Source organism: Lissotriton vulgaris, chromosome 9 (assembly GCF_964263255.1).
Source record: "Lissotriton vulgaris chromosome 9, aLisVul1.2, whole genome shotgun sequence".
Classification (NCBI taxonomy): Eukaryota; Metazoa; Chordata; class Amphibia; order Caudata; family Salamandridae; genus Lissotriton; species Lissotriton vulgaris.
This window is the reverse complement of record NC_141697.1, coordinates 1,118,719,959-1,118,747,815: the sequence shown is the minus strand read 5'-3', so window position 1 is coordinate 1,118,747,815 and position 27,857 is coordinate 1,118,719,959. Positions and strand designations below refer to the sequence as shown.

At 47.2% G+C, this 27,857-nt stretch overlaps 1 protein-coding gene across 4 annotated transcripts in view; it reads right to left on the bottom strand.

The window, feature by feature from the left end:
- The window catches only part of ERC2 (ELKS/RAB6-interacting/CAST family member 2), a 2,191,867-nt gene that overhangs the window by 1,598,107 nt on the left and 565,903 nt on the right, over positions 1-27,857 (bottom strand). For all 4 annotated transcript variants that reach the window (XM_086939131.1, XM_086939132.1, XM_086939133.1 and 1 more), the window contains one exon: positions 16,295-16,450. In XM_086939131.1, coding sequence (XP_086795257.1) covers positions 16,295-16,450 — 156 coding nt within the window. The remainder of the gene's footprint in view (positions 1-16,294; positions 16,451-27,857) is intronic.

Sequence of the window (27,857 nt, the reverse complement as noted above, 5' to 3'; positions counted from 1 at the left end):
AGACTTCCCCAAAACCTTTTGCCTTCTTCCTCCATTTGTGCTGATCTCGATTTTGTTGGCCTTAGGACTCAGTGCACTTTACCTCTGCTAATCAGTGCTAAAGTATATGTGCTCGCTCCTCAAAACATGGTAACATTGGCTTATCACCTATTGGTATATTTAATTCACTTATAAGGCCCAGGTAAAGTGGTTCTACATGTATCCAGGGCCTGTAAAATAAATGCTACTAGTGGACCCCCGAGTGGGACAGGTATGCCCAGACATGGGTCCCCTGCTCTCCATGCCACTGGAGTCAAGCTATCCTTGCTGATGATGGGTGAAACCCCAAAACCTGTCCTAGGATGCTTGTTTCCAGTCCAGGGAGGACTTGGCCTGGCAGTTCAGGCTGGACTGTTCCCATTGGGTGCAGGGTCAAGACTGACTTGCACATGGCTGGGTTCAAACTGGAATGGCATGCGGAGCAGAAAAATGATGGCTTTAGGCCCAGATCTCTGTACTGGGTGAATGTATGACAATTGTTCTGAATTCTGTCCATCAATTGTTCTTTTTGCATTAGTCACTCCGCGTGGGAGGTATGCCCAGACATGGATCCGTGCTCTCCATGCCACTGGAGTCAAGCTATCCTGGCTGATCAGGGGTAAAACCCCAAAACGGGTCCTAGAATGCTTGTTTCCAGTCCAGGGAATACCTGGCCTGGCAGTTCGGGCTGGACTGTTCCCACTGGGCGCAGGGTCAAGATTGATTTGCACATGGCTGGGTTCAAACTGGAATGGCATGGGGAGCAGAAAAATGGATTTAGGCCCAGATCTCTGTACTTGGGTGAATATATGGCATTGTTCTGCATTCTGTCCATCAACTGTTCTTTTTGCACTAGTGGGCCTGTAGCACTGATTGTGCCACCCACTTAAGCGGCCATTTAAACATGTCTCAGGCCTGCCATTGCAGCGTGTGTGTGCAGTTTTAAAGTGTTATTTCGACCTGGCAGGCTCAAACCTTCTGTTTTAATACATGTATGTCACTACTGGAGTATTACCTTGGACATCCCAGAGGGCAGGGTGTAGTGTATTTAAATAGTTTAAATGTACGTTTTACATGTCCTGGTAGTGACAAACTCTTAAATTCGTTGTTCACGACTACAAGGCCTACCTCTCCCATAGGATGACATTGGAGTTACCTTATTACATTTTAGAAGCTGTAATTTCTAAATAGGAACAGACAACCAGCTCATATTCAGTGCCTCTGGGATTGTAAAATCCTCTTTAATGGAAAAGCTGAATTTTAAATTATAAAATGGTTTATTTTAAAATACCACTTTTAGAAAATGCCATTATCCTGCATTAGCCCTTTAATGCCTGTAGCCAGCTTCTCGGTCTCAGGAGTGGGTGTAGTTGACAGTTGGGCTTTGTGTATTCCTCCTGGACAGCCACACACCATAGAGAGCTTGGGTGGGCCTAACTGGGCTCCTGTAGCTGGCCTGTGCTCCATCGTTGTCAGCCTATGCTTGTGGCTTTGTCCCCATCCGGTGCATCCCTATATCCACATTTTGCACTTTGGGCTTTTTGGTGCTATTTTCACTGGACTCTTTATACTTGCATATCTTTGGTTGTACTGATAGTATTTTTGTTGTTTTGTTTTTGTTTTATTTATTAAAATCTACTCTATATTTAAAATGTTGTGTGGGATCCTTTTTGTGGTGTGTTTTCATGTTAATACTGTTTGAAGAACTGCACAAATACTTTACAAATTGAGTTAAACCTGACTGCTCTATGCCAAGCTAATAGTGGGTTGAGCACAGGTTAATTTGGGCTTGCTTGTGGCTTTACCCTGACAAGGATTGTGGTTGCTGCTTGTGTAGGGTTTTATCCCCCTCAACCAGTACATTTTCTTACAGAAACTGTGCCTGCAATAACATCAAGTGAGATGGCTACGCTATTTGCAATTATCAATACTTGAATCTTTCCTGAAGCCAGGAACCACAAATGTACTCTTTCATACATTTGTTGATGTGACCAGACCATGAGAAGAAAAAACTGAATGAACAACATGGATAGAGGAAGCCTCCATCACTGAGAGGAAGGCGAAAACAATCTCTGGCTGATTAACTTGACATGGAGGAGGCCTCAAGGGAGTGAGGCATGGATTGCTAAACAACTCACTGGCTATAAACACTATGTAGCTAAGCTCTGCCTTAGGTGGAGCTTCTCCAGAGATAGCTTCTAGGAGAAAGTCTACTGTTAACCCACACTGTTCCCAATCTCCTCAAGACCAACTAATTATGTGTCTACTCACATACAGACCTGTGGACCTGAGTGACCACTGCGCCTTTCACCAGGCCGGGTCGCCCCCTTGCTCCTCCTGCCGCCTCCTGCTCCAGCCTGCTCCTGCCTGCATTCCCTGCCGCATTCTTCCTCCCAGAGGCCCCCCGAGCGGACCAGCCTCTGCAGTGCCGCCCGCTAGCCCGCTAGCCCGTTCCCGCCGCAGCTCGCCACAGGCCCCGCCCACCACCGGCCCATTGGCCGACCCGAGACCGACGCCCAGCTGACCCGCCCATCGTCCCCCTTCTTAAGGAGACAGCAGGGAGAACTCGGGAGTGACCACTGCGCCTTTCACCAGGCCGGGCCGCCCCCTTGCTCCTCCTGCCGCCTCCTGCTCCAGCCTGCTCCTGCCTGCATTCCCTGCCGCATTCTTCCTCCCAGAGGCCCCCCGAGCGGACCAGCCTCTGCAGTGCCGCCCGCTAGCCCGTTCCCGCCGCAGCTCGCCACAGGCCCCGCCCACCACCGGCCCATTGGCCGACCCGAGACCGCCGCCCAGCTGACCCGCCCATCGTCCCCCTTCTTAAGGAGACAGCAGGGAGAACTCGGGAGTGACCACTGCGCCTTTCACCAGGCCGGGTCGCCCCCTTGCTCCTCCTGCCGCCTCCTGCTCCAGCCTGCTCCTGCCTGCATTCCCTGCCGCATTCTTCCTCCCAGAGGCCCCCCGAGCGGACCAGCCTCTGCAGTGCCGCCCGCTAGCCCGCTAGCCCGTTCCCGCCGCAGCTCGCCACAGGCCCCGCCCACCACCGGCCCATTGACCGACCCGAGACCGACGCCCAGCTGACCCGCCCATCGTCCCTCTTCTTAAGGAGACAGCAGGGAGAACTCGGGAGTGACCACTGCGCCTTTCACCAGGCCGGGCCGCCCCCTTGCTCCTCCTGCCGCCTCCTGCTCCAGCCTGCTCCTGCCTGCATTCCCTGCCGCATTCTTCCTCCCAGAGGCCCCCCGAGCGGACCAGCCTCTGCAGTGCTGCCCGCTAGCCCGCTAGCCCGTTCCCGCCGCAGCTCGCCACAGGCCCCGCCCACCACCGGCCCATTGGCCGACCCGAGACCGACGCCCAGCTGACCCGCCCATCGTCCCCCTTCTTAAGGAGACAGCAGGGAGAACTCGGGAGTGACCACTGCGCCTTTCACCAGGCCGGGTCGCCCCCTTGCTCCTCCTGCCGCCTCCTGCTCCAGCCTGCTCCTGCCTGCATTCCCTGCCGCATTCTTCCTCCCAGAGGCCCCCCGAGCGGACCAGCCTCTGCAGTGCCGCCCGCTAGCCCGCTAGCCCGTTCCCGCCGCAGCTCGCCACAGGCCCCGCCCACCACCGGCCCATTGGCCAACCCGAGACCGACGCCCAGCTGACCCGCCCATCGTCCCCCTTCTTATGACGCCCCCGAAGCGACCGCGCAGCGGACGCGCGCAGCAGGAGCACCGATTGAGCGCCGAAGGTGCGCCAAAGGTAAGCCCGTCTGCGCCTGTCCGCGCCTGGACCGCGCCCAGCGCCAGGACCCCTGGCCCCCACCGACGGAAGACGACCCGACTGTCCTACAACGCCACCGAACTCATTGCACTCAACACCGGCGGGATCCCTGGATGCTACCGAGCCACCCCGAGGCGCACCCACGGACCCTTCAGCTGCCACGCCTGCAAGTTCACCTGCATCCGGACCTGCCCCACACCAGCACCCGCCAAGCCGAACACCAGCAGCAACCTCCTCAAGTGCATCCTGCTCAACACCCGCTCCGTCCACAGGCACGCCATCGATTTCTGGAACCTCCTCGACACCACAGCTCCTGACGTCGCCTTCCTCACAGAAACCTGGATGAACGACTCCTCAGCGCCCGACATCGCCATCACCATCCCAGAGGGCTACAAGATCACCCGAAGAGACCACGTCAGACAGACTGGAGGAGGCATCGCCATCATCCACAGGGACACCATCCACATCACGACCAACACCGACGACACCCTGAAAACCGCCGAACACCTACACTTCCAGATCCGCACCGACCCGAAGACCACCCTCAGAGGCACCCTGATCTACCGACCCCCGGGACCACGCACACAATTCAGCGAGGACATCGCCGACTTCGTCAGCCCGCATGCCCTCCCCTCCGCTGACTACATCCTCCTGGGGGACCTCAACTTCCACCTAGAGAACAACAACGACCGCAACACCACCACCCTGCTCGACAACCTCGACAACCTCGGACTCAAGCAGCTGGTATCCACCCCCACCCACCTCGCCGGACACACACTCGACGCCGTCTTCTCATCCAGCAAAGACATCGCCTTCAGCCACGCCACTGGACTCCACTGGACGGACCACAGCTGCGTCCACTTCTCCTTCAGAAGAACGACGATCCACCACCACCAGCAACCGGTTGCTCGAAGAAACTGGAACAAGATCACAGCCGACCAGCTCGCCGCTTCCCTGAGCCAACACCCCCCCGCCAGCTCAGCGAACCCCAGCCAGGCCGCCGACAACCTCACGAAGTGGATCAACAACTGCGCGGACGAACTCGCCCCACTGAGGACCCCGCCTAGCAGACCCGGCAGCAAGAAGGCCCCATGGTTCACCGACGAACTCAAGAGCTCCAAGAAGAACTGCCGAGCCCTCGAGAGAGCCTGGAGAAGGGAACCAACACCGGACAACATGACCGCCCTCAAGCTTGCCACCCGGAAGCACCACCAACTGATCCGCGCCACTAAGAAAACTGCATTCAAGGACCGGCTAGACAACAACGCACACAATTGCAAGGAACTCTTCAACATCGTCAAAGAGCTCTCCAACCCCAACGCCGGAAACAACGACATCACCCCATCGCAAGACCTCTGCAACTCCCTCGCCTCCTACTTCCACAACAAGATCGCGGACATACACAACAGCTTCAGCACTCAACCGACGCACGCCACAACCGAACCTCCGCCCCCCACCACCACCCTCCGCGCCTGGACTCCGATCAGCACCGAAGACACCATCCGCTTGATGAACTCCATCCACTCCGGATCTCCGACCGACCCCTGCCCTCACCACGTCTTCAACAAGGCTGACGCGGTCATCGCACCCCACATGCGGGACATCATCAACACCTCCTTCGACACCGCCACCTTCCCGGAGAGCTGGAAGCACGCCAAACTCAGCGCCCTACTCAAGAAACCTACAGAGGACCCCACCGAACTCAAGAATTACCGCCCCATCTCGCTCCTCCCGTTCCCAGCCAAAGTCATCGAGAAGACCGTCAACAAGCAGCTGGCCGCCTTTTATTTTATTTTATTTATTTATTTTATGGAGTTTATAGAGCGCGCAGCTACCCCCGAAGGGGTGTCCCGGCGCTAAAATCCAGGGGTTACCGAGTGAAAAGGGAAGTGAAAAAGAATGCGATGAAAGGGAGACTAGAGTGAGGAGAAGAGCCAGGTTTTAAGTTTGGCTCGGAAGATGGTTTCAGAGGGACAGAACCTCAGCTCAAGTGGAAGGGAGTTCCAAAGTCTGGCAGCAATGACACCGAAACCTCTGCCACCAGTTCTGGACAGTCTGAAACGGGGCGAGATCAGGAGGCGTAGGTCATTGGATCTCAAGGATCTGGTGGAGCGGGATATCGAGACCCGATTTTTCAGGTAAGTAGGACCGAAGTTGTTGACGGCTCGATAGGTAAGAGTGAGGACCTTAAACTGGATGCGGCTAGCCACAGGGAGCCAGTGGAGTTTCCTCCGATATGCAGAGACAGATTGACGGTACGGGATATTACCGATCAGTCTGGCTGCAGCATTCTGGACAATCTGCAGCCGACCAATCAGGTACTGGGGAGCCCCTGCATAGAGGCTGTTGGCATAATCCAAGTGGGACGTGATAAGGGCCTGGGTAACTGTACGGCGGGAATCCATGGGGAGGTAAGGGAGGATCTTTCTTATCATGCGTAGTTTCATGAAGCAGGCGGAAGTAACTTTATTGATCTGAGTTTTACATGACAGGGAGTCATCAAATTGGAAACCAAGATTCCGTGCCGAGTGAACCGGGGATGGGGCAGGATCAAGAGCCGTAGGCCACCACCAAGAAGAGGGAATAGAGGTTTTCTGATTAAAAAACAGAACCTCAGTTTTATCTGCGTTCAATCTAAGGTGGTTCGTAGTCATCCAGCCACTGATGTTATTAAGGCATTGGCGAAAGTTGAGGAATGCGGAGTCCGAGTGGTCCCGAAAGGAAAACACCAGCTGTGTGTCGTCGGCGTAAGAGACCACCCTGACTCCGTAAGACTCCACAACGTCAGCCAGGGGGGCCAGATAGACGTTGAAGAACAGGGGGCTAAGGGCAGAGCCCTGCGGCACCCCACATGATAGAGGTTTTTTCTCTGACTTAAAAGGGCGTAGCAGTACTCTTTGACTTCTGGATGAAAGGAAGGACTGGATCCAGCTGAGGGCAGTGCCACCGATGCCTATCTGCTTAAGACGATCCAGGAGGATGGAGTGAGAGACCGTATCGAAAGCTGCGGACAGGTCGAGGAGAACCAACATGGCCTCCTCGCCCCTGTCCACGCACTCTCGAATGGTCTCAGACACCTCCAACAGGGCCTTCCTCGAGACAAATGGATCCCTCGACCCCTCACAGTCTGGCTTCCGAGCCAACCACAGCACCGAGACCGCCCTCATCGCTGCCACCGATGACATCCGAGCCCTGATGGACAACGGAGAAACAGCGGCCCTCATCCTCCTAGACCTCTCCGCTGCATTCGACACTGTCTGTCACCGCACCCTAGTGCAGCGCCTCAGCAACGTCGGAATCCAGGAGAAGGCACTGGAATGGATCATCTCCTTCCTCGACGGAAGAACACAGAGAGTCCGTCTACCACCGTACAAGTCAGAGGCCACCAAAGTCATCTGCGGCGTCCCTCAAGGATCCTCGCTGAGCCCCACCCTCTTCAACGTCTACATGAGCCCCCTCGCCGCCTTCGCACGCCAACACAACCTCAACATCATCTCCTACGCTGACGACACCCAGCTGATCCTCTCCCTGACCAACGACCCCGCCGCCGCCAGAGCCAACCTTCACGAAGGGATGAAAGACGTAGCCGAGTGGATGACGACCAGCCGCCTGAAACTGAACTCAGACAAGACGGAAGTCCTCATCCTGGGTTCCTCGCCCTCCGCCTGGGACGACTCCTGGTGACCCCCCGCCCTGGGCAGCGCACCCAAACCGACAGACCACGCACGCAACCTGGGCTTCATCTTGGACTCCTCCCTCACCATGACCAGACAAGTCAACGCCGTCTCCTCGTCATGCTTCAACATCCTGCGCATGCTACGGAAGATCTTCCGGTGGATCCCCACCGAGACCAGGAAGACGGTCACCCAGGCCCTCGTCACCAGCCGACTGGACTACGGCAACGCCCTCTACGCCGGAACCACCGCCAAGCTCCAGAAGAGACTCCAGCGGATCCAGAACGCCTCAGCCAGACGCATCCTCGACATCCCACGACACAGCCACATCTCCGGACATCTGAGAGACCTGCATTGGCTCCCCGTCAACAAAAGAATCACCTTCCGCCTCCTCACCCACGCACACAAAGCCCTACACGATCAAGGCCCTAGCTACCTCAACAACCGCATCAACTTCTACGCTCCCAAACGACAACTCCGATCAGCCAGCCACGCCCTCGCCGCCGTCCCCCGCATCCGAAGAACGACAACAGGAGGAAGATCCTTCTCCTACCTGGCCGCCAAGACCTGGAACTCCCTACCGACCGACCTGGGCCTGACCCAAGACCACCTCTCCTTCAGGAAGAAGCTCAAGACCTGGCTATTCGAGCAGTAGCAGCACTCCCCCCCCCCCCAGCGCCTTGAGACCCTCCGGGTAAGTAGTGCGCTATATAAATGCCTGTGATTGATTGATTGATTGATTGGAAACCTCCTTTTGATTTCCACCAATTGCTGTGATCCTCTGTCATTTTTTAACCATCTCTTTAGGCCTGACATTTCCACTAATATACCCAATTGAAGCTGTGGTTGAATACAAATCATACATCCCTAATTATTGACCATGATCATTTAGCTTCAAGAGACAGGACTATGAATTTTAGCACGCCTTATGGGCATGGTTGTGGGGCCCTCAATATCTAGAGCATGAATTAGTAAAGCTCTAAACCGCTCTCTCTCCCAGTGACCGCCCCCAATGACTGGAACCTCTGATGACAGGATCCCAATATTCTTTTTAAATGAACACAAAGTATTTGCAGGAGCTAATGTTTGGTACACTGAATATTTCAAGAACCTTCGTGGCACCCCGCTTGAGTTTGAATGGTGGTATTTTGGGCTTGCTGAATTTGTGGTACTTTCTTTTTTTAACTCAGGTGGAGGGAACTCAGCCACAGAGATCCCCTAGGGGAGCTAAGCAACATGAGCTCTAAACCAATAGTTTGACCTGCTATGCACATGTCGCCCAAAGAAACTACACTAAAGGGCTATAAATATATAAATGGATAAATTGTATTTTTGCTGTTTAGTATCTCTGCCCTGCTACAAGAAAAAGTCATACAAGACCCAATGTGTCCTGAAGGATAGGATAACACTATCTTCAATGAATTTTGGTTGGAGAAAAAATAGCACCTACCATGTACACACTACTAATACTTTTGCAGCATTATTTTATTGCTGTCCTGTGCCCAATGTATAGTTCCTGACCCTTAAAACATGGAGGAATTGGCTACTCTCTGGTGTATTTAACATTTCTATAAGTCCATAGTTTATGGTTCAGATATACACTAGAGTGGCAAAAGAAAATATGGCTTCAAGTCTACCACTGTAGCCTAACTTCTGTAGTGTGCATCCTTCAGTGTGACCTGGTAAAATCAATATTTTTTACAGGTAAAACCCTTCCTTTCAAATATTATTTAGCCACCCCTAGGTACACATTGTAGACCACATGGTAACGTGCATGTTATTTACATTTGGAAAATTAATGTTACAATGTCCCTACAGTGACGAGTCTCAAAACGTTATTTTCATTGGGGTGACCTAGCTGTCCAATGTAGGAAACCAGAGTACAGATTCAAATACTAATACTGTATCTTGGGAATGTGACCAGCTACAAAAAGTATGAAACTACTATATTTACCAGTTATTACAAATGTAATTCACTGGTGAAGCTGAAAGCTTCACAAATATTAAGGTATAGTAACTTTTAGAAAGGTTCCCTTTACATACCTGAACTGTGAGATAGCTAATTAGGATACGCCGCTGACCACTCTCAGCCTGTGCTCAGCCTTGAATAGGTATGAATGAGTTGTGAAATGCATCTCAGGATAAACAATAAGCTGATCCGAATGGGCCAAGACGTACGTCCGACATAGGGGTTTGTGGGAAAGAGACCACGGCGAGGAGGGGGAGGGCAATCCAGGGACGCACCAGTAGAGGCAAGTGTTTTTTTCTTTTTTAATGTTTAAATTTATATTTTTTATTAGGGGGTGGAGGCGTGGAGTGAAGTTCCACTGAGTTTTTCCCAAGTCCATGGAACTTCGCGTAGTGACACTATGCCAGCTTCACCCGGGGTTAGTTTACACTAAGGCAATAAAGAACTATTGAAAAAGTGGGTAGGGTTAGCCCTTGGAACTTGTACCGTATTCATTAGGGACTGCTGAAAGATCAATCCCATCCAGTATTAGGTGCCAGGTATAAATGTGGCACCTCCAGGCCCCCACTTCATAAGTTCAGAAGAGAACTGAACCTGCTGTTTGTGACTGGAGAGGAGCCTTGAAGTATTGGACCTGCTCCCTCCCGTACCCAGGATAAATAATTTTACTCCAAGGGACAGTTGGCCTTTTTATAGTATAGCTACAGGGAGACAAAATGCTGCAAGTGGCTTTTTCCTGGAAGTACCCAGATGACTATCGGCAATTGGACCTGGACTGCACTCTGCTGTTGGCCACCTCTTAACACATAGTGAGTCTTTAATTGTCTCCCTGAGATGCTGGGGAGCTTTGGAAGCTTACTCCCATTACACCCACACTCCATCAAAGTCAGCCTGAAATTGTATTTAGGTCCTTTTCTGCCATGACCACACACTATCAATGACATTCAGTGCTTGTGGCCCTATTTCTACTTTAAACTTTAAAAAATTCAAATCTCTTGTTCCCCTCAAAGGATTTCTGTTAGTTTTAATGTTATTGTCTTTACTAGATTATACTCTGTTTTTCTCCTTCTGTTTGGGATTGTTATTGTTTAGCATTTTGACTTTATTACTGTTTTGGTACAGCATAAATAGTTTACACTGGCTGGTCTGTACCTTAGCTACGAGGGGATTGAATTTAGGTTAATGTAGTTGCTTGGAGAGTTCACCCTGATAAGGTTTGTGATTATTCCTTGAAGCGGGCAAGTAAATAATAATAACATTTATTACAATAGTCACAATTGCTCTTAGCTTACTCTGTTTGCGGTTAATGAGCTCACCTTCACTTACAAAAACAGTACCGGTCCAAATGAAACATTCATGGGTTTAACAGAATAAATTAGGCTACCATACAGGATGGAGGAGAGAATACTGAACCCATCTGCCTTCACCAATGAAGTTCTCCTTCATTCAGTCTTTAGCAGTGATGGCTCTATTCTCAGCCCTATGATTCCTGTTGTTGGTCCCTGTCTCGGTTTTGCAGCCTAACCTGTCTATAAAATGGGTTCCTGATCACATGCCTGTTTTTCTAGTAACCCCATCTACAAGAGCGAGGCATGTTATTGTTTGAACGACGTGATCTCAAACACCTCCTTGATATCTCAGGCTCCTTATGCTAATGCATTAGGTAGGAATGATAGATGTTCACCAGAAAGATTATTCACTGAAGGCATGCAATGCTTTGTTCTGATTACAGTATAGTCCCGGGTGATGGCACACTGCATCGCATGCCCCTAGTTAGTGTGTGCTTCTGTCTACCCTGTGTGCCTATACTTTTGAATACTTAGACACCACCAGTGTTGTTTGTAAAGTAGTGCTAACCAGCAAATTTCACTGTAAAACTGTCAACACCTATAAAGTGTTAGGAATCTGATTAATTAACATATGTTTCTGCAAAATGTAAGTATGCAAACTTTTATTGCATTCGGTATGATTTTATGAATGTATTTGGAGCTTACTTGTACTGTAGACGGTATACACCTGTTACAACGCATTTGTTACAACGCACTACTGTTACAACACGACTTTTACAACGCATACCATTACAACGCATTGCGCTGGGGGGCGTAGACTTATATCTTGCTGCTGTGGGATCCTCTGTGGCAATATATCTTATGGACTTTACTCAGACAAACAGAGAAAATTTCATCACACTTGTTTGAACCTCGTTGTTGTGCATTTCTATTAGAAATTGGGTTTCTTGTTGGCAGAGGTATGCATTCTGTCCAAGCAGGAACCACAATCCTAGTCAGGGTAAGCCAGATACACACCATAAATTAACCGGTTCTCACCCACTGGTAGCTTGGCACAGAGCAGTCAGGCTTAACTTAAGAGGATTGTGTAAAGTATTTGTGCAACACTTCAAACAGTATCACCACAAAAAGACTCAAAACCAGTTTAGAAACATAGCTTATATCTGTATGAACAAAGCAAGACCAAAACAACAAAAATCAAATAAGTATAACTTGAGTTATGAGTTTTGGAAGAATAAATGAAAATATATTGCTAAAAAGCTTAAAGTGTCAACTGGGAACATCTGGTCGCACTTGACTGGGGTAAATCCAAAAGTTCAGGAGGACCCCGATGGAGTGTGGGTCAGATCAAGGGACCAACCTTAGCCTGCTGAAACAGTACCTTGAATATGTGGACGTCTAAGATGTTGCAAGAATCAGGGTAGGCAATGTGTTGTTGTTGATCCTTTCAATGAATGAACCAGTTCAGAGCTGCTCAACGTTGAAGATGTGTCAAGAGTTGAGATGCGAGAATCACGGAAGGGATTGTGTCATCGTCGAACCGCTGAGTTATAGGTGATTTGAGCACAATGAAGCGTTGTGTCGGTACCAAGCCACACAATGTCGGGCATGCATCAGAATCTGGAGTCGATGTGCGGCGCAGTTGGCGATGCGAAGTCTGTGCAGCAACAGCAATGAATCAGCACTAAGGGAGATGTGCCAGTTCTGATCGGTGCAACATTGTCAATGTGTAAATCTCAGCAGTTGCAGCCCATTACACCAACTTCCAAGGGCCCAGGACAGGATTGGCACCACTTGTCAGGGAATAAATTGCAGCAAGCAAAGTTCAGGTGCTGTTGCAAGTTATTGAGAAAACTTTGATGTCTCTGAGAATTAGAATTGGGGGCAAGGCTGATATTGCACTGATCTCACTTCTCGAGGTGAGCGACAATAGGGATTGAACACTTGGGGGATGTGTGGAGTAACAACTCTATGATCACGTTTTAGACACTTAGTCAGGAATATAATCTGTCTGAAGCCAAGAGGCTCTGATATTTTCAGCTTGGGTATGCCCTAAAAGTCTATATACAGGAAGGGATGGTCCTGCTGGACTCCTCTCCCCTAGAAGACTGGTTGCTCATGGAACCTATCCCCAACAAGGTGGTGTCGGTGATCTATCAGAAATTGATGAATAACTCCCCTGACCCATTGGAACCCTTGTGAAGCTCCTGGGCAGATGATCTTGGAGATCTAGATGTTGAGGATTGTGTGGAAGTCCTACAGGGCCACAGCAAAACAGCGATCCGAGCAAGATTCCGACTAGTACAGCTCAAAATATTACATCGAACATTTTACTCCTGCACATTTCTGCACAAAATCAGTATACTGGACACTTTGCGTCAGGGGATGCAGCAGGGAGGGCTCCTTTTTTCATACTCTCTGGGAGTGCCTTCTGATCCAGGAGTACTGGCGAGAAGTGACGAGGGTATGTGAGGGTATCCATGGACACAAAATGCTGCTCTTCGTGGTGCAAGGGGAAGAAGACTGGCCCTGATACACTAATATTTGGCTGGCTCTGGCAGCAGTGGTAGCAAAGCACAACATCGTACGTTGCTGGGGAGCGGCCCTCCACCGGCAGTAGCAGAATCGATGAATGACCTTGACTGGTGTCAGAGGGCAGAAGAGGTGGTATATCATAGTAGAGGCTGCCCTAAGAAATGGAAGATGATGTGCACCCTATGGCGGATATACCAGGGCGTGACCCTGGAAACATAAAATTATTGTTTTATGCTCTAAGTCATTGGGGAGGTAATGCTAGATGCAAAGCTAGTGGCCATCAACGAGCCAACCGACTATCAGCTCCCTGTAGGAAGATGTTACCAAGTCTGTCCGAGTATTGTATTCTAAATGGTATTGTAAATCCTGACTCACACTGTACTTCATGCTCTGCCTTGTATGATGAGCTCTGTTTAATAAAATGAGTTTTAAAAAACATAGGAAACTGCACTAGCCTCAGTAACTGAAGAGGTTAGGACAATTCTAGATCGAGGTGACAAGGCTTTGGTGGTCCTTCTGGACCTATCCACAGCTTTGATATGGTAAGCCATACAATCTTGAAACAGCGATTGAGCGAGATAGGTGTTAAAGTCCTTCAACTTATCTGCTCCTTCCTATATGGTAGGGAACCATCAGTAAACCTAGGAGACTTGAGTTCAAAGCCCTTCTCGCTGCCTTGCTGTGTCCTTCAGGGCTCATCTTTGAGCCCTACCCTTTTTAACATATATGTGGCCTCTCTCGTGAGTAGTATAACATCATTCGGCTTTGTCACTGTGTCCTACACTGAAAACACTCAAATCATTTTCCTCATAAATAATGACATTGATGAGGTGGCCACATAATTTAGTAACTGCATGACTGCAATCTTCAACTGGATGTCTTCCCACTGTTTGAAACTGAATTCTGAAAAAAAACAGGGGTTCTCCTCTTCAGACAAGATATCTCTTTCTGGAATAATTCCTGGTGGGCACTAAGCCTTGGCTCCCTTCCTACTCCAGTGGCCAAAGCAAGGAATCTTGGAATTATCTTTAATTCCAACTGCTTTTTTAAGGATCAAACCAGCTCTCTGGTCTCAAAGTGCTTCAGAAAATCCTTCCATTCCGGCCTTCAGATCTACAGAAGGTAGTGGTCACTTCTTTGGTGCATTCAACGTTACACTATTGGAATGCTTTTTAAGTTGGAAATACTGAGAGATTTGAGATGTTCTGCAAGACACACTCATGCAACAAATAAGATTACACTGCATGCAGACTATAGTTTTTAAATCCATAGATGGGATCTCATGTTCATGTTGTGTTGGATATATTTCACAACCATTTTTGGCAGCACTTCACACTACTACACTAACTGGTACCTCACCTATAAATCTCTAGAAATAGTTTTTTAAAAGTCAACAAATGTTGTATTATCTATTTTATCAGCATTACAAAGGGTGTGAGCGACTTTTGGTTCTACTTCACCTCACTCTTATGGCAGTCAAACCATTTTCTGCTAACAAAATCCAGTAGGTAGCCAGGTCAGAGCTCTAACCACAAACAAATAAATATAAAATAAACATCCATGCTCAACTAGCTGCAAATTACAAAAAAACTGTCAGGGGTGGTGTGTGTGTGTGTGTGTTGTCAATAATAAATGTTTACTTCTATGTCAGTGTTTTTTAAACTATGGTCAGCAGACTCCTGAGAGTTCGTGACACCTACTCAGGGATTAATTAGTAGTAGCAGAATATAACATATATAGATAAACAAAATAGCAAAATATATAACTGAACATTTTGAAACGTTCTGTAATCATGAAGGAATTGGAGACTGGAGGCTAAAAATTAGGTTGCCATCCTTAATTTGATTCATGGGAGCAGCACAATTCTGCAAACAGAATGTAAAATTGGTGATGAGTGGCCTCATTTGAAAGATTGATCAAAAGAGTGCATTCATTAGGAGTAAAGAAGACAACGTGATCTGCACAAGTCTAGAATATTGCTTCATTTTAGAATTAAAAAACAAATGTAGAAAAGCTCCAACCTTCCTATAAAATTAGAATTTGTATACATGTTTGTGCATTGAATAAAATATTTCATCATTTGTGTGATTGTTGATCTATACTTGTTTCTGTATGGTTTTCGAGGTTCAAATCGTAGTGAGACCAAGGTCCTTCGTTTCCAGGAATGATTCAATGGAGGTCCACAAAAGTCAAAACTTCAGAAATCGATGCTCTATGCATTCAAATTATCAGTAACTAACAAATCTCCAGGGACTAACATACTCATACCTAACTAATTCATAACTAATTCACAAAATCAATGTTTTGTAAACATGAGTTTGGAGAAATGCAGGCATGGTGAATATTAATAAACGTTACAAAATCAAAGTGGTGTTCAGACCACCTCCTTCCCACTAGAATACATTTTATGGGATATGAAATATGACTTCTAATTTAACAGAATACAAGAATGAGTAGAAAGTAGATAAAGTTAAAGAGTGTCTATTTGATCATTTTTGTATATTACTGTGCCGTATTTAAGGTATCTCATCTAATCCAATATCGGTAAACTTTGACAAATATTGATAACATATCTGGACTTTTATTTCAGTTGTTCACTGCGAAATGTTAAATTCATGACACAGTAGGCACAGATATATAGAATATGATAAATGTTGTTATAATAAGAATATTATTATGAATAGAAATACTTCTATTAATAACAATAATAATAAAAATAATGATGACAATTATTATTATGGTGATACTATTATTAATAATAATAATAGTAATAATGAAGAAGAGGATGATAATATTATGCGAGCAAGCAAAAACAGCAAAAATGATTATTTAAATTATGTGGTAGCTGTTGCTCACGCCGTTTAATTTAAACAAATGTTTGTTTTCAATTGTATCACATCAATTATTTAAAATGGTTTTATTATCCTCAGAGGGAAGTCTAATTTCTGTGTGGCAAGATACAGAAGAATTGTTTGGGTGCATGTAGCATTGCAATATTACCTGGTTGTCCATGAACTGAACTCCCCAGACATGAGTGCCACTATACGCTACCTTATTTTTCATGAACTTTGAGTGGTTCTTGTAGACTTCCATTTGTTTGATCTCCTCTTCGCGGTCCTCGGTATTTAGAACTCCATTTGTTTTTATCATCTGTATTTCATCCTCAAGGTCCCGTATGTTGCGTTCAAGGGAAGCTATTTTCGTGTCCTGCCCAAAAGAAAAAAGAATTGCGACAGCACAGAATTAAAGGATTTGAGTAGATTGATTGGTTCTAGGGAAGTGCATAGTGTCCTGTTAGTATATTAGTACTGCATGCACACAAAATATTCCCGTAAACATTCCTATTCTACAAAAGAACGATTTCTGCTTATGGTGCATAGCAAGCAGTGCTCCTATGTATACAGTGCATTTAAAGAATACATTCATGCACTTTTTTGTATTAAATGGATGGTTTATAGCACTGCATTCATAAGGTTGCATTGCTGGTTAAGCATATGAGTTGAGCTAATAATGATTACCGTTCAAGTGAGGCATTTGAGTTGAGCACATTGGATGGATTTACATGCAAGCAAATGTAGATCCATTTCAAAGTAGGCCTTATAAGAATTGACTTGGTTTATGTTTATTTTGCACCTGATAACAAACAATGTAAACTCCATGAAAATCCTTTAAAAAAAGTCGTAAGAATTTATCTGGGAAGCAGGGAGTGCAAATAACAGTATATTGTATATTTTACTGTCACCCCATATCGAAATTCAGGTGGATCTGTCCATCATTGAGGATGAGTATGTAAAGACCCATTTATTCAAAATTATGTTGGAAATAGACATGTGGAGTAGGATATTTCATACACAGTTGAAAATACATACTAGGTCAAGGAAGGAATTGAGTTGGCTTTAAAAGAACCAATGAACCTTACGGAGAAAATCCTGGTCAATGTTCCAGCCTGCATCTTCAGAACTCACGTATGTAGTTAAAGTTTTTAAAAACCATTTTGATTAGGAAAAATATTAATCCTTTGTAGACTAATTTTCTTTGAAGTAGTTTAGGATAATTTCTTTTAGCTTATTATGGCTAAAGATAACACATTTCATTTCAGTATTCAGTAAGAATATTTAAAAAATCATTCAGCGATAAATAACAATGTATGAACATTAATTATCTATATGCATTGTTATGGTACTTGGGCATTTGTGTATCAATGCCATGTCACATTGACATAGGGCATTCCACCAGAATACCTACTGCAGAAGATCGTGGGGCCAAAGTATCATGGAAAAATATTGTGGTCCAAAATATTGTGAAGGTAAGTTTATATAGGGAAGTATAGGTTTACTATACGTATTCCTATATGTCTGTACCTTGAGGACATGCATCTTCAAGTTACGTAGAAGTGGAGTTAAAAATACTAAATCTATACTTAACTATGTGTACTTACCATCTCAATATTTTAGTCCACGTTATTTTGGCCCAACAAAATTTTATAATACACATCAGTGATGGGTGTTGTGGTGGGCGTTCCACCGCAACACCCATTGATTTTGACGTTGCCCCGTATTTAAAAGGGCGGCATAAATATGGGGCAGTGCCAAAATTAAGACTAGGGAAAACCTGGTTTTAAACAGGCGCAATGAGGAGAAATGTTTCAGTTCTCCTCGTTTTTGCTGTTTCTATGGACCCGATTCACAGAACTAACTTAAGACAAAATCCTAAACTTACTAGGATTTTGTCTTAGGTTTGTCTTAAGACAGACTTAAGACAAAATCCTAACTTAAGTCTGTCTTAATTCTGTCTTAAGTCTGTCTTAAGACAAACTTAAGACAAAATCCTAACTTCTGTGAATACCAAAAGTAGTAAGTTTAGGATTTTGTCTTAAGTTAGTTCTGTGAATCGGGCCCTCAGTGTGCTGTGTTGTGCAGCACGCATAGAAACAGCAAAGGGCCATTGATTGTATATGTGCAGGAAGGTGACCCTTCCTGCACATAAACAATCAATTAAAAAAAATATGTTTTGCAATTTCTATGTGTGCTGCATTAATCGGCAGACATAGAAGTTTCAAAATGCCATTTCAGATTGTTTATGTGCAGGAAGGGACACCTTCCTGCACATAAACGATATTTCCTTACAACGCAGGCACCCTTGCACTGTGGTGCAAGGATGTCTGCGTTGGCGCTAGGCAGTTAAAATTAGTGACAGCACAGGGGGAAATGCAGGGCTGCACCGAATCCTTGTAAATACAGTGCAGCCCTGCGCTTTGGAAGTGGCTGAGCGCGGCGTTAAGCCAAGGTGGCTGTAGCCGTGCACCACCACTTCCTAGTAAATTTACCCCTAAGTAACCAATTTTACAATTCACCAATCTTACTGACCCACACTGTATACTTCAAGTATCTGGAGACCTGATTCTGTGCTACCAACAATCAAGAATGGAAAGACAAAACCTCTATCCTAAACAAAATCAAAACTCCCTGGCTAGCTATCCTGCTTTCTTAAGATGCAACACGGGTGAGATATAATCAGACATTCAAGTGGTCTGTTTCACTTCTGAATGTTAGAAGTACCGTGAAAAGACAGCTCATTTACACAGAGCGCACAAATCAAACATGGGGGAATACCATCCCTAGAGCGAATACACGTGTATACAGTTTAAAAAATTTTCAGAATCAGATGGTCATGAATAAATAAATGCAATGTTCTATGTTGTGCGGTCCAACATTGGCTCATTCAACAATTCTCGATTTCAACATAACAGCTATCTATGGCTACATGACAAAATCACTGGATGATTTACAAATACTTTTCTCTCGCCCTTGACCATCATTAAAGAGACTCACGTTTATGCATGTTTTTTGTTTCATATATTACGTTACGTCTGTGTCAGAGCAGTTCTAATATATTATCATTCTTTAATTATGTACACAAAGTATTATTTTATTTACCCCATCCATATTTGCATTGTCTTCCACACTCTCACCATGAGCTTTCTGTGGAATTGGCCAATTATTTAAGACATTAAAAATACAGTACGTTTGGGAGATTTATGATATAATACACACCTATACACGCTCTCTCTCACTCTCATGGATAATAAGTGGCCATTTCCATTAGAAAAGAGCGCCCCATACTTTCATTTGCTGGAAAAGCCAGCTGTTTGACAATTTTATAGGGAATAAAACGTTAATTTGTATGATTCTTTCAAATTAATCTTGTCAATCCTAAAGTAAATATGGTTTCTGAATAGCAATATTACAAGTGCCTATTTTATGCACCTAAAAATTTGCATTTCAGTAAGGCGGCCCAGACTCTTAAATTGATATAAACCAGACACAGGACCTTAATATGTTTTGCTGGAGCAGAGGTCCTCCACTAATCCGGATAGGGGGGCAACTGGGACCAACCCACTAACACACAAGGTCCCGACCTCATTTAGAGTCGAAGGAACCATCAGATTCCCGATAGAGCCCCATCTGAGCTCCAGCTGACTACACCAGTGGAAACCCTTGCCCCCCAGTCGTGGCCGCTCCATTAGGGCGTTGGAGCACCGCCCCACTGCTTTATCGCAGTGCGAAAAGCTGAAAATAAAATGGCATTTTAAATACCTTTTTATTTTCCGCTTCTCGCGCTGTGAGAAAGCAGAATGCAGTGGTATGCCTGGTTGGGGAGGGCAGGAGGATATGCCTGGTTGGGGCACAGGTTGGGGCCGACCAAGCAGTCATGCGCACTCTACATTTTCTCAAGAAAATGGCATCCCCACTTGTGCCCTGCTGGGTGCCGTCTGGGACTCACCACCAATCACAACGCTGCCATTGCAGCATTGTGATTGGCTTATAGGAGGGGAGGGAGCATGCTGCTAACAAAGGCGGAGCGGGACCCGGCCAGGAGCAGCGGGCAGAGGCGGTGCAAACCAGGTCAGGTACGTTTTCATTTTATTAATATTTTAACGTCCCCTCTGCCCCAGCGGTAAACCCCGCGCGACCCTCCCCTTCCGCAAGTATATTGCGAGCGGCAAATGTAGGTGTGACATACTCATGAACCAGCAGGAGTAAGACGTGATTACTCTAAGGCCGGTTTCACAGCGGCCGTGATTCACTTGCCCTCATTCACTTCTGTACACAAACTTCAGTCACTTCCTGAATGTAAATGCAAACTACAAGGCACGTGACATATACACCTGGTGGTTCAACTGTTAATACTGTTAATAACATTGCACAGTGGCGACCTGAGTGGAGGTTGAGAAGTGGGGACCCCACCGTTTACACTGGACCAGAAGGGCAGCTAATTTGCATTTTCTGTTGATTTTTTTTACTCCTGGACCCGTAGAGGGGAGCCACAGTAGTTTCCCTCCTGATGCCAGGTCTTTGGAACTTGCTTCCATTAGTTTTCCTGTTTTTGTTTTTTTACCGGTAGCCAGGAGCTGTATGGAACATGGTAGTTGCTGTATGTTGCACATGTAGTTTTGCTGCTTTTTGCCGTATCCTCATGTTCCGAGCCAGCTACGTTCTAGCCAGAATTGTTGTAGAAATCCCAAGGTAACAGGAATTTGCATAATCCAGCATTGCGATAATAAGATTACCTGCTCGGCTGTGTCCGCTTTTACACTTGTACAACTGCTTATGCTTTTTTTAATGACATTACCACAGAAGACCACAGTAGAAAAAAGAGCACCACACCAGGGCACAGACAATTGTCACCACGGCCCTCTTTTAACTCAGCCACTAAGGCAGAATTCAAGGGAAGTCCTCGCCTTTCTTTCGTCCTGACTTCAGGACTCTGGGGGGATGACAGAGGTTATGAGGGGTCAAGGCAGGGAGCAGGCAGGAGGCTCTGAGTCACTCAGCTGATTTATGGGGAGACCCGGCTAAAGGTGAGATCCAGTTTGTCCTAGGCCAGCCTTGGCAGAGGAGCTGATTTAGGGTGAGACCCGGCTAACGGTGAGATCCAGTTTGTCCTAGGCCAGCCTTGGCAGAGGACTCTGCTGTGGGTGCACTTACCACAGCTTGCTGGATGCATGCTATTTTTAAAAAAAATCTTTATTTGCATTTTGTCAAACATACAAATTACATTTAGGGGAGGAGATAGGGAGAAGGAAGTGTAAAGGGCTGGGATAGGATGTGGAAGAGATAGGTGCTTCAATTACAATAAAATAAAAAGTACAGCTGTTACTATTGGAACATTTGCCTCTTATAGTAAACCACAGGATTATACAACATGGCACTGTTCATAAATTTCGCCACAACACGGTACATATTCTTCAACTGTCCATATTCCCATCCTTTGGTAATCTGGCAGGTACAAATAGCTGTACACTTCGATTATTACACCTGACCAACCCGTTCTTGCTGGATGCATGCTATGGGTTCAATTTGGGCTGGTCTGGGAATACAGGCTATCTTGAGAGGCTAGCCTATGATCCAGTAGATCAGTGCTGTGAGTTGTGCAAAGGCTGCACCCACTTTTAAGTCAGGGAGATCAGGTGTGTTTTTATAGGCTTTCTCAGGATCTAAGTAAGCAAACATGTTGTTTTGGGATACTGTCCCGAGATCCGTGAGACCTGCCTGTATGCTACAGGTCATGTAAGGGCTGCACCCACCAGACTGCCCCAGAAATGGGGAAACCAAGTATGCTTTCGGGGACTAGCCAGGCAGATTGCCTGATTTGAGAGACTGCCACGAGAACAAGGAGACCGGTCTCTGTTATTGGGTGTGTATCAGTCGCATCCAACAGTGATTGGTGAGTCTGTGTGAGCGCCGAGTGAGTTGTGTGGCTTTTTTAGTACACTGGATGAGCTGCATGCCCACATGAATGAGGGTTGAGTGAGTGGTGTGAATACACTGGATGAGTGGTGTGCCCTCCTGAGTGCAGGGTGAGCAGTCTACTTTTGTGAGTGTAGGGAGAGCGAAAGAGTGTGCATCTTTGAGCGCAGTGCAGGGAAGGGTGAGTGATGTCTGTGTGAGGCTGAGGCTGCAGGCAGTGGTTCAAGAGGGAGAGTCATCGGTAGGGAACCCCTACATGGAGTCGCTGTGAAGCTTTTTACATTCAGACTTAGTCACTTTTTCGCAAGGGAAAATCTCCAGGAAGATAAGACAGGAGGCTGTAGCTGATGAGAGTTCCAGGAGGCTGAATACTCATTTGACAAAGTTCTACTGAACAGGATTTTCTGCTATGGAGTAGAACATAGAAGGAGATACCATGAAGTCAGGCCAACTGATGATACTCCTCTAGCGGATCGACAAGCAAGTTGGTCCTGGTCTTCTCTTGGTTCTCAGAGCAGTTTATAACCCAAAAATGTCTAAGTCTCAAGTTTGGTATTTTGTCTATCTGGGCAATTTTATCACCACAGCCAAGGGTCCAGCCCTGGGGGGCACTACTTGGGGAGTTTGGACTCATTCAGGCGGGGTCTAGGTGCGGGTTCAAGATGGCTAGAGCTTGTTAAGTCCCTGTGGCTCTGAACAGGAAGTCATCAAACATGCTCTTGTTATTTTCATTTGTAACGAGCATTGATACTAATGAGTGTCCCGACACGAAGCCTAAAAGAAGGCTGAGAGTGTCTGTTTAAGCAAAAAGATGTGTTTTCAAGTTTTTCTTCAATAATGCTGGGTCTTGAATGTTACGGAGGGCAAGGGGCTGCGCATTCCAGGCAACAGCGGCCTTCCTTTTCCAACAAACTGTCATCTAGCCTCTGAAATTTGAATTGGAGAACCTGAACAAGGCAGAGGGACGAAGAGCCCAACTGTCTAGATGGTACATAAAAAGAGAACCGTTTTTGTAGGTAGGATGGGCCGAGGCCGTGCAGAGCTCGGTGGGCCAAAACCAGTGCTTTAAACTTCACCCGTTCCACCACAGGCAGCCAATGCGAAGATCTCAGGTGATGTTGCACGCTGTTCCTGGCAGAGATGCCTAGAAGAAGTGTAGCTGCCGCATTTTAGACCACCTGGACCTTTTTCAACAAGTAACCCGGAATGCCCATGTAATGAGCATTGGCATAGTCTACCCAGGATAAGATAAGTGCACAGGTGACCGTTTCTCCCGCTGCCTGGGGAAGGAGAGGAAAAAACGTCCTCAGAATCTTGAAAAGACCAAAACAGTTGCCGGCCAACTTCTTGATATGGTTTGAGAAAGAAAGGCTCTCATCGAACTACACCCCCAAGTTCTTGGACGGCTTCCCAGCAGAGGAAGTCTAGGGAAACTCCGGAGGCCAAAGAGATTCCCCAAAGTTGGCCGAAAATTTTCCGTAAAGGAAAATCTGTGACTTCTCCTCATAACATTTTAATTGTGCAGCCGCTAACCATTTAAAAATGGATGAGAGACATTGGTGAACTGAGGAAACTGACACATCACTATCGTCCCACATAAATAGCAGCTGGGTGTCATCGGCATAAGCCATCACTTTAGCCCCTAAGACTCTCGGCCAGATAGACGAAAGGAGTTGTATAAATGTTAAAGAGAAGGGGACTAAGGGAAGACCCCTGGGGGACTCCCGTGGTCACAGGCTGTAGAGAGGAGGAGGAAGGAGGAATCCAAATCTGCTGGGCCCACCTCTCCAAGAAGGATCTAAGCCAGTCCCAGGCCGTACTTGACACATCAATCCTGGTAAGTCGCAAGAGGAGAAGAGAGTGTGCGGGACCCTGTCGAACAACGACGAGGTCAGGCAGAATCAATGCTGCCCTCCCCCCGGCATCAAGACACCCCCGAATATCCTCAACAACCTCCACCAGGACCGATTTGGTACTATGGGCGGCCCGGAACACAGGCTGTGCTGGATGCAGAATACCCCCCTCTCAACAAATGCCATGAGTTGTGTGTTGATGACCTTCTCGCACACCTTGGCCAAGCCAGGCAGAAGAGAGTAATGGGTCGGTAGTTCCCCCGATTAAGAGGGTCTAGTGATTACTTTTTAGAAGCGGCAAGATCTTGGCCTGTTTCCAAGCTACTGGGACACTGCCTGTCTGGAGAGACAAGTTGATAATGCTGTTCACCTATGCATTATTCATCTCCGCTGCTGCTAGCAGTCTAGCAGGACAAGGATCCAAAGGTGAGCCAGATTTTAAACTCTTAAGAATTTTGAGAGGGTCAGACAAGTCCCTTGGAGTCGCTCTGGTAGTCCTGAGTTCATGTGGGCCATCTCCCACCCTATCTCCCCTCCCACTCTCACTCCCCACTACCCCACTCTCCCAACTAGACTCACAGAACACATCACCTTCCTTACCTTAACCCCTCCTCCTCGCTCCCCCCCCATTCTCAGCCCCCACTACCTTCCTTGCACCCCCATCCCTCAACTCACCTGCGCCGCCTCCCACCAGCATCCTCACCTATGCCTCCAACCTCCCCCCTTCCTCATCCACACCCCTCACCCACAATTTCTCTCACCCATCAAATGGCACCCCGCTTACTATTACTGCAGAGCCCTGCACCAACGCTAGTATATCCCCCCTCCCCCTATCCAGTCCCCTCTCCAGCTCCCTACTCAACCACTCGCCCACGGCTCCCATCCCCAACACCATCCCCAACACCATCCCCAATCCACCTCTGGACATGATTATATCCACCCTCCTACAGGTCAAAGAAGATCTCCACACCATCAAAGAACTTCTTTTCACACACTCCAGACAACCCCTACCTACCACCGCTTCCTCACCCAACAAGTCCCCCACCTTCCCCACATACCCTCTCTATCAATACTCCCCGCGTTGGCCCTCTATCCCCGCTCGCAATCACACCTACCGCCCCCGTTGTGCCCTCAACTCCCTTTCGGACCACGACTTATGCACCCTCCTTCGCTCATTTGGCCCATGTCCCTTAAAACACACAACCACCACACACCTCCCCATTCCCACAATTCTCACAAATCCCCTTAGGCCCCCCACTCTAAGCAACAGAAGTTCCGCCCCAACAATTTCAGAAAAGTCCCCCTCTCTCTAGAACACTCGACCACCCTTCTTACCCCCAGACTCAAATGCATCCTACTCAATTGCAGGTCGGCTCCGAGACACTCCTCCGACATCGCGGATCTCATCATAACAATGGATCTTGACCTAGCCATTCTGACTGAAACGTGGCTAACTGAAACTTCTACACCTATAATGGACATACTAGTCCCCCCCAACTACCACATCATTAGACTCGACAGGACCGGCAAGACGGCCGGGGAATCGCATGCATTTTTAGGAGCAACATCTCTGTTACTAAAGTCACCTCCCCCTCCCTCACCTCCTGTGAACTCTTCTGCCTCGATATCTCCAGTGAGGGCAAACCTGTATGCTCTTTACATGTCATCTACCACCCGCCCGGGGACAACCTCACCTTCACCCAAAAAACTCATGGACACGATCTCATCCAATGCCGGTCGGCAGATCACTCAAATTTACCTGGGTGACTTCAATCTCCACTGGAACGATCAGAAAGACGCAGTGGTGAATAGTCTCAAAACTTTCCTTAATGCGCTTGACCTCACCCAAATCTGCAACAGCCCGACACACGGCAAAGGCTTGATCCTCGACCTTATCATCGCCAAAGAGGACTCTACCCAATTGGGGGCGATCCAACCCTGTGACTGGTCAGACCACCACATTATCACCTTCTTCATCAACGAAAAAGTGAAACCAAACACGGCTCAACCCACCAAATCCAAGATCTGGAAAAGGGACATGAAGAATCTTAACCCTAACTCCCTGCCTTCCCACACCTGCAGTCTCCTCCTTCCCCCTTCGGGCGCCTCTGATGTTCAATCACTGACCGACCTCTACCTCGATTCTATGAACTCAATAATCAACAAAGCTGCCCCCCTGCAACTGAAGAGAGTCTCCACCAAGAAGTCGAACCCTTGGTATGACGGCAGACTCAATGAAGACAGACGTGCTATGCGAATGGCAGAGCGCACCTGGAGATCTGACCCCTCAGCACTGCACCTTAAAACGCTGAAGAACAAGAGAAATGCCTACTTTAGGAAAATCAAGCGTTCGAAATCTGACTTCTTTAGACTCCAGCTGGACCAAGCAAAAAATCGACCAAGAAAACTGTTCGAACTAGTCAAAACTCAAACCAAGATGCAACCTTCACAATCAAACAGCACAACAAGCGGTACTCCACACTGTGAAGACTTTTCTGCTTTCTTTAAGCTAAAGACCGACAACATAAGAAGTGATCTCCTCAATGATGTAAGCCGATACTCCAGCCCCATCAGCATGACTACCACTCATCCTAAAAACAACGCATCATGGACGTCATTCGACACCTACACTGAAGAAACAATTCACAAACTGCTTGGCGCCTTGAAGCCCTCTAATCACATCACAGACCCCCTTCCTGCTAACGCTGTGAAAGACTTCGCCCCCCTGCTCCTCCCACTCTGGACCAAAATCATTAACAGCTCCCTTCAACAAGGACTCATCCCAGACTCCCTCAAGGTGGGGCAAGTCATGGCTATACTCAAGAAACCTACAGCTGACCCGGCTGACCTAAACAATTATCGCCCTATCACCAATATCCCCACCTTGGCCAAACTGCTGGAAAAATGCGTACAACTCCAACTAACAATACACACATTGATCAGTTTGACCTCCTCAACCCTCATCAATCAGGCTTCCGAGCGAAACACAGTACGGAAACGGCTATGACGCACATAATTGATGACGCCCTCCAAATCCTTGATCGCAATGATTCCTGCCTCCTCATCCTTCTTGAACTCTCCTCAGCATTTGATACTGTCAAACATGAGAACCTACTGGAGCTGCTAAATACCAGAATGGGTTTATCCGGGACTGTTCTCAAATGGTTCACTTCCTTCCTACATAACCGGTCTCAGAAGTTCAAGATCAACAACGTGCTCTCTTCACCTGTGCCTGTAACTTTAGGCGTCCCACAAGGATCTTCCCTATCCCCCACATTGTTCAACCTCGACATGGAACCACTCACTACCTTGCTGCAAGCATCTAATGTACACTTCCATATGTACGCCGATGACACCCAACTTTACCTCAAGCTACAATCCCCGGAAGACATCAAACTTCTGAACTCCACACTCAGAAACACCCAATCATGGTTGGCCGATAATCACCTCAAACTAAATGCTCTGAAAACTGAGTTCCTTCTGATCTCACCTCCCGCGAAAATTGCCATCACCCAAACCTGGCTCAATCACTTAACTGCGCTCAATGTCCAACCCACCATCGTGGAATCTGCGAAATCCTTAGGCATCACACTTGACGCCAAGCTCAACATGCAGCAGCACATTAGCAAAGCAACTAAAGGAGCTAATTTCCAAATCAACACTTTGAGGAAACTTAAACCCTTCTTCCCAGCTAAGGACTTCCAAACTGCTGTACAAGCCCTAGTCATTCCTCGCATAGACTACGGAATTGTAGCCCTTAGCGGACTCCCCCTTTCTACAACCGCACCCCTAGGAGCCTCCTTGAACGCTGCCGCGAGACTCATCACTGGTTCAAGAAAACATTCACATATATCCCCTGACTTAAAATCCCTGAACTGGCTGCCTTTTGAAGCCAGAATACAGCTGAAAATTGTCGTTATGACACACTCGGCAGTACACCACAAGTCACCCAACTACCTCACTCAAAAGCTGACTATATCAGGAGGCTCGAGATCCAATAGAAGTACAAAA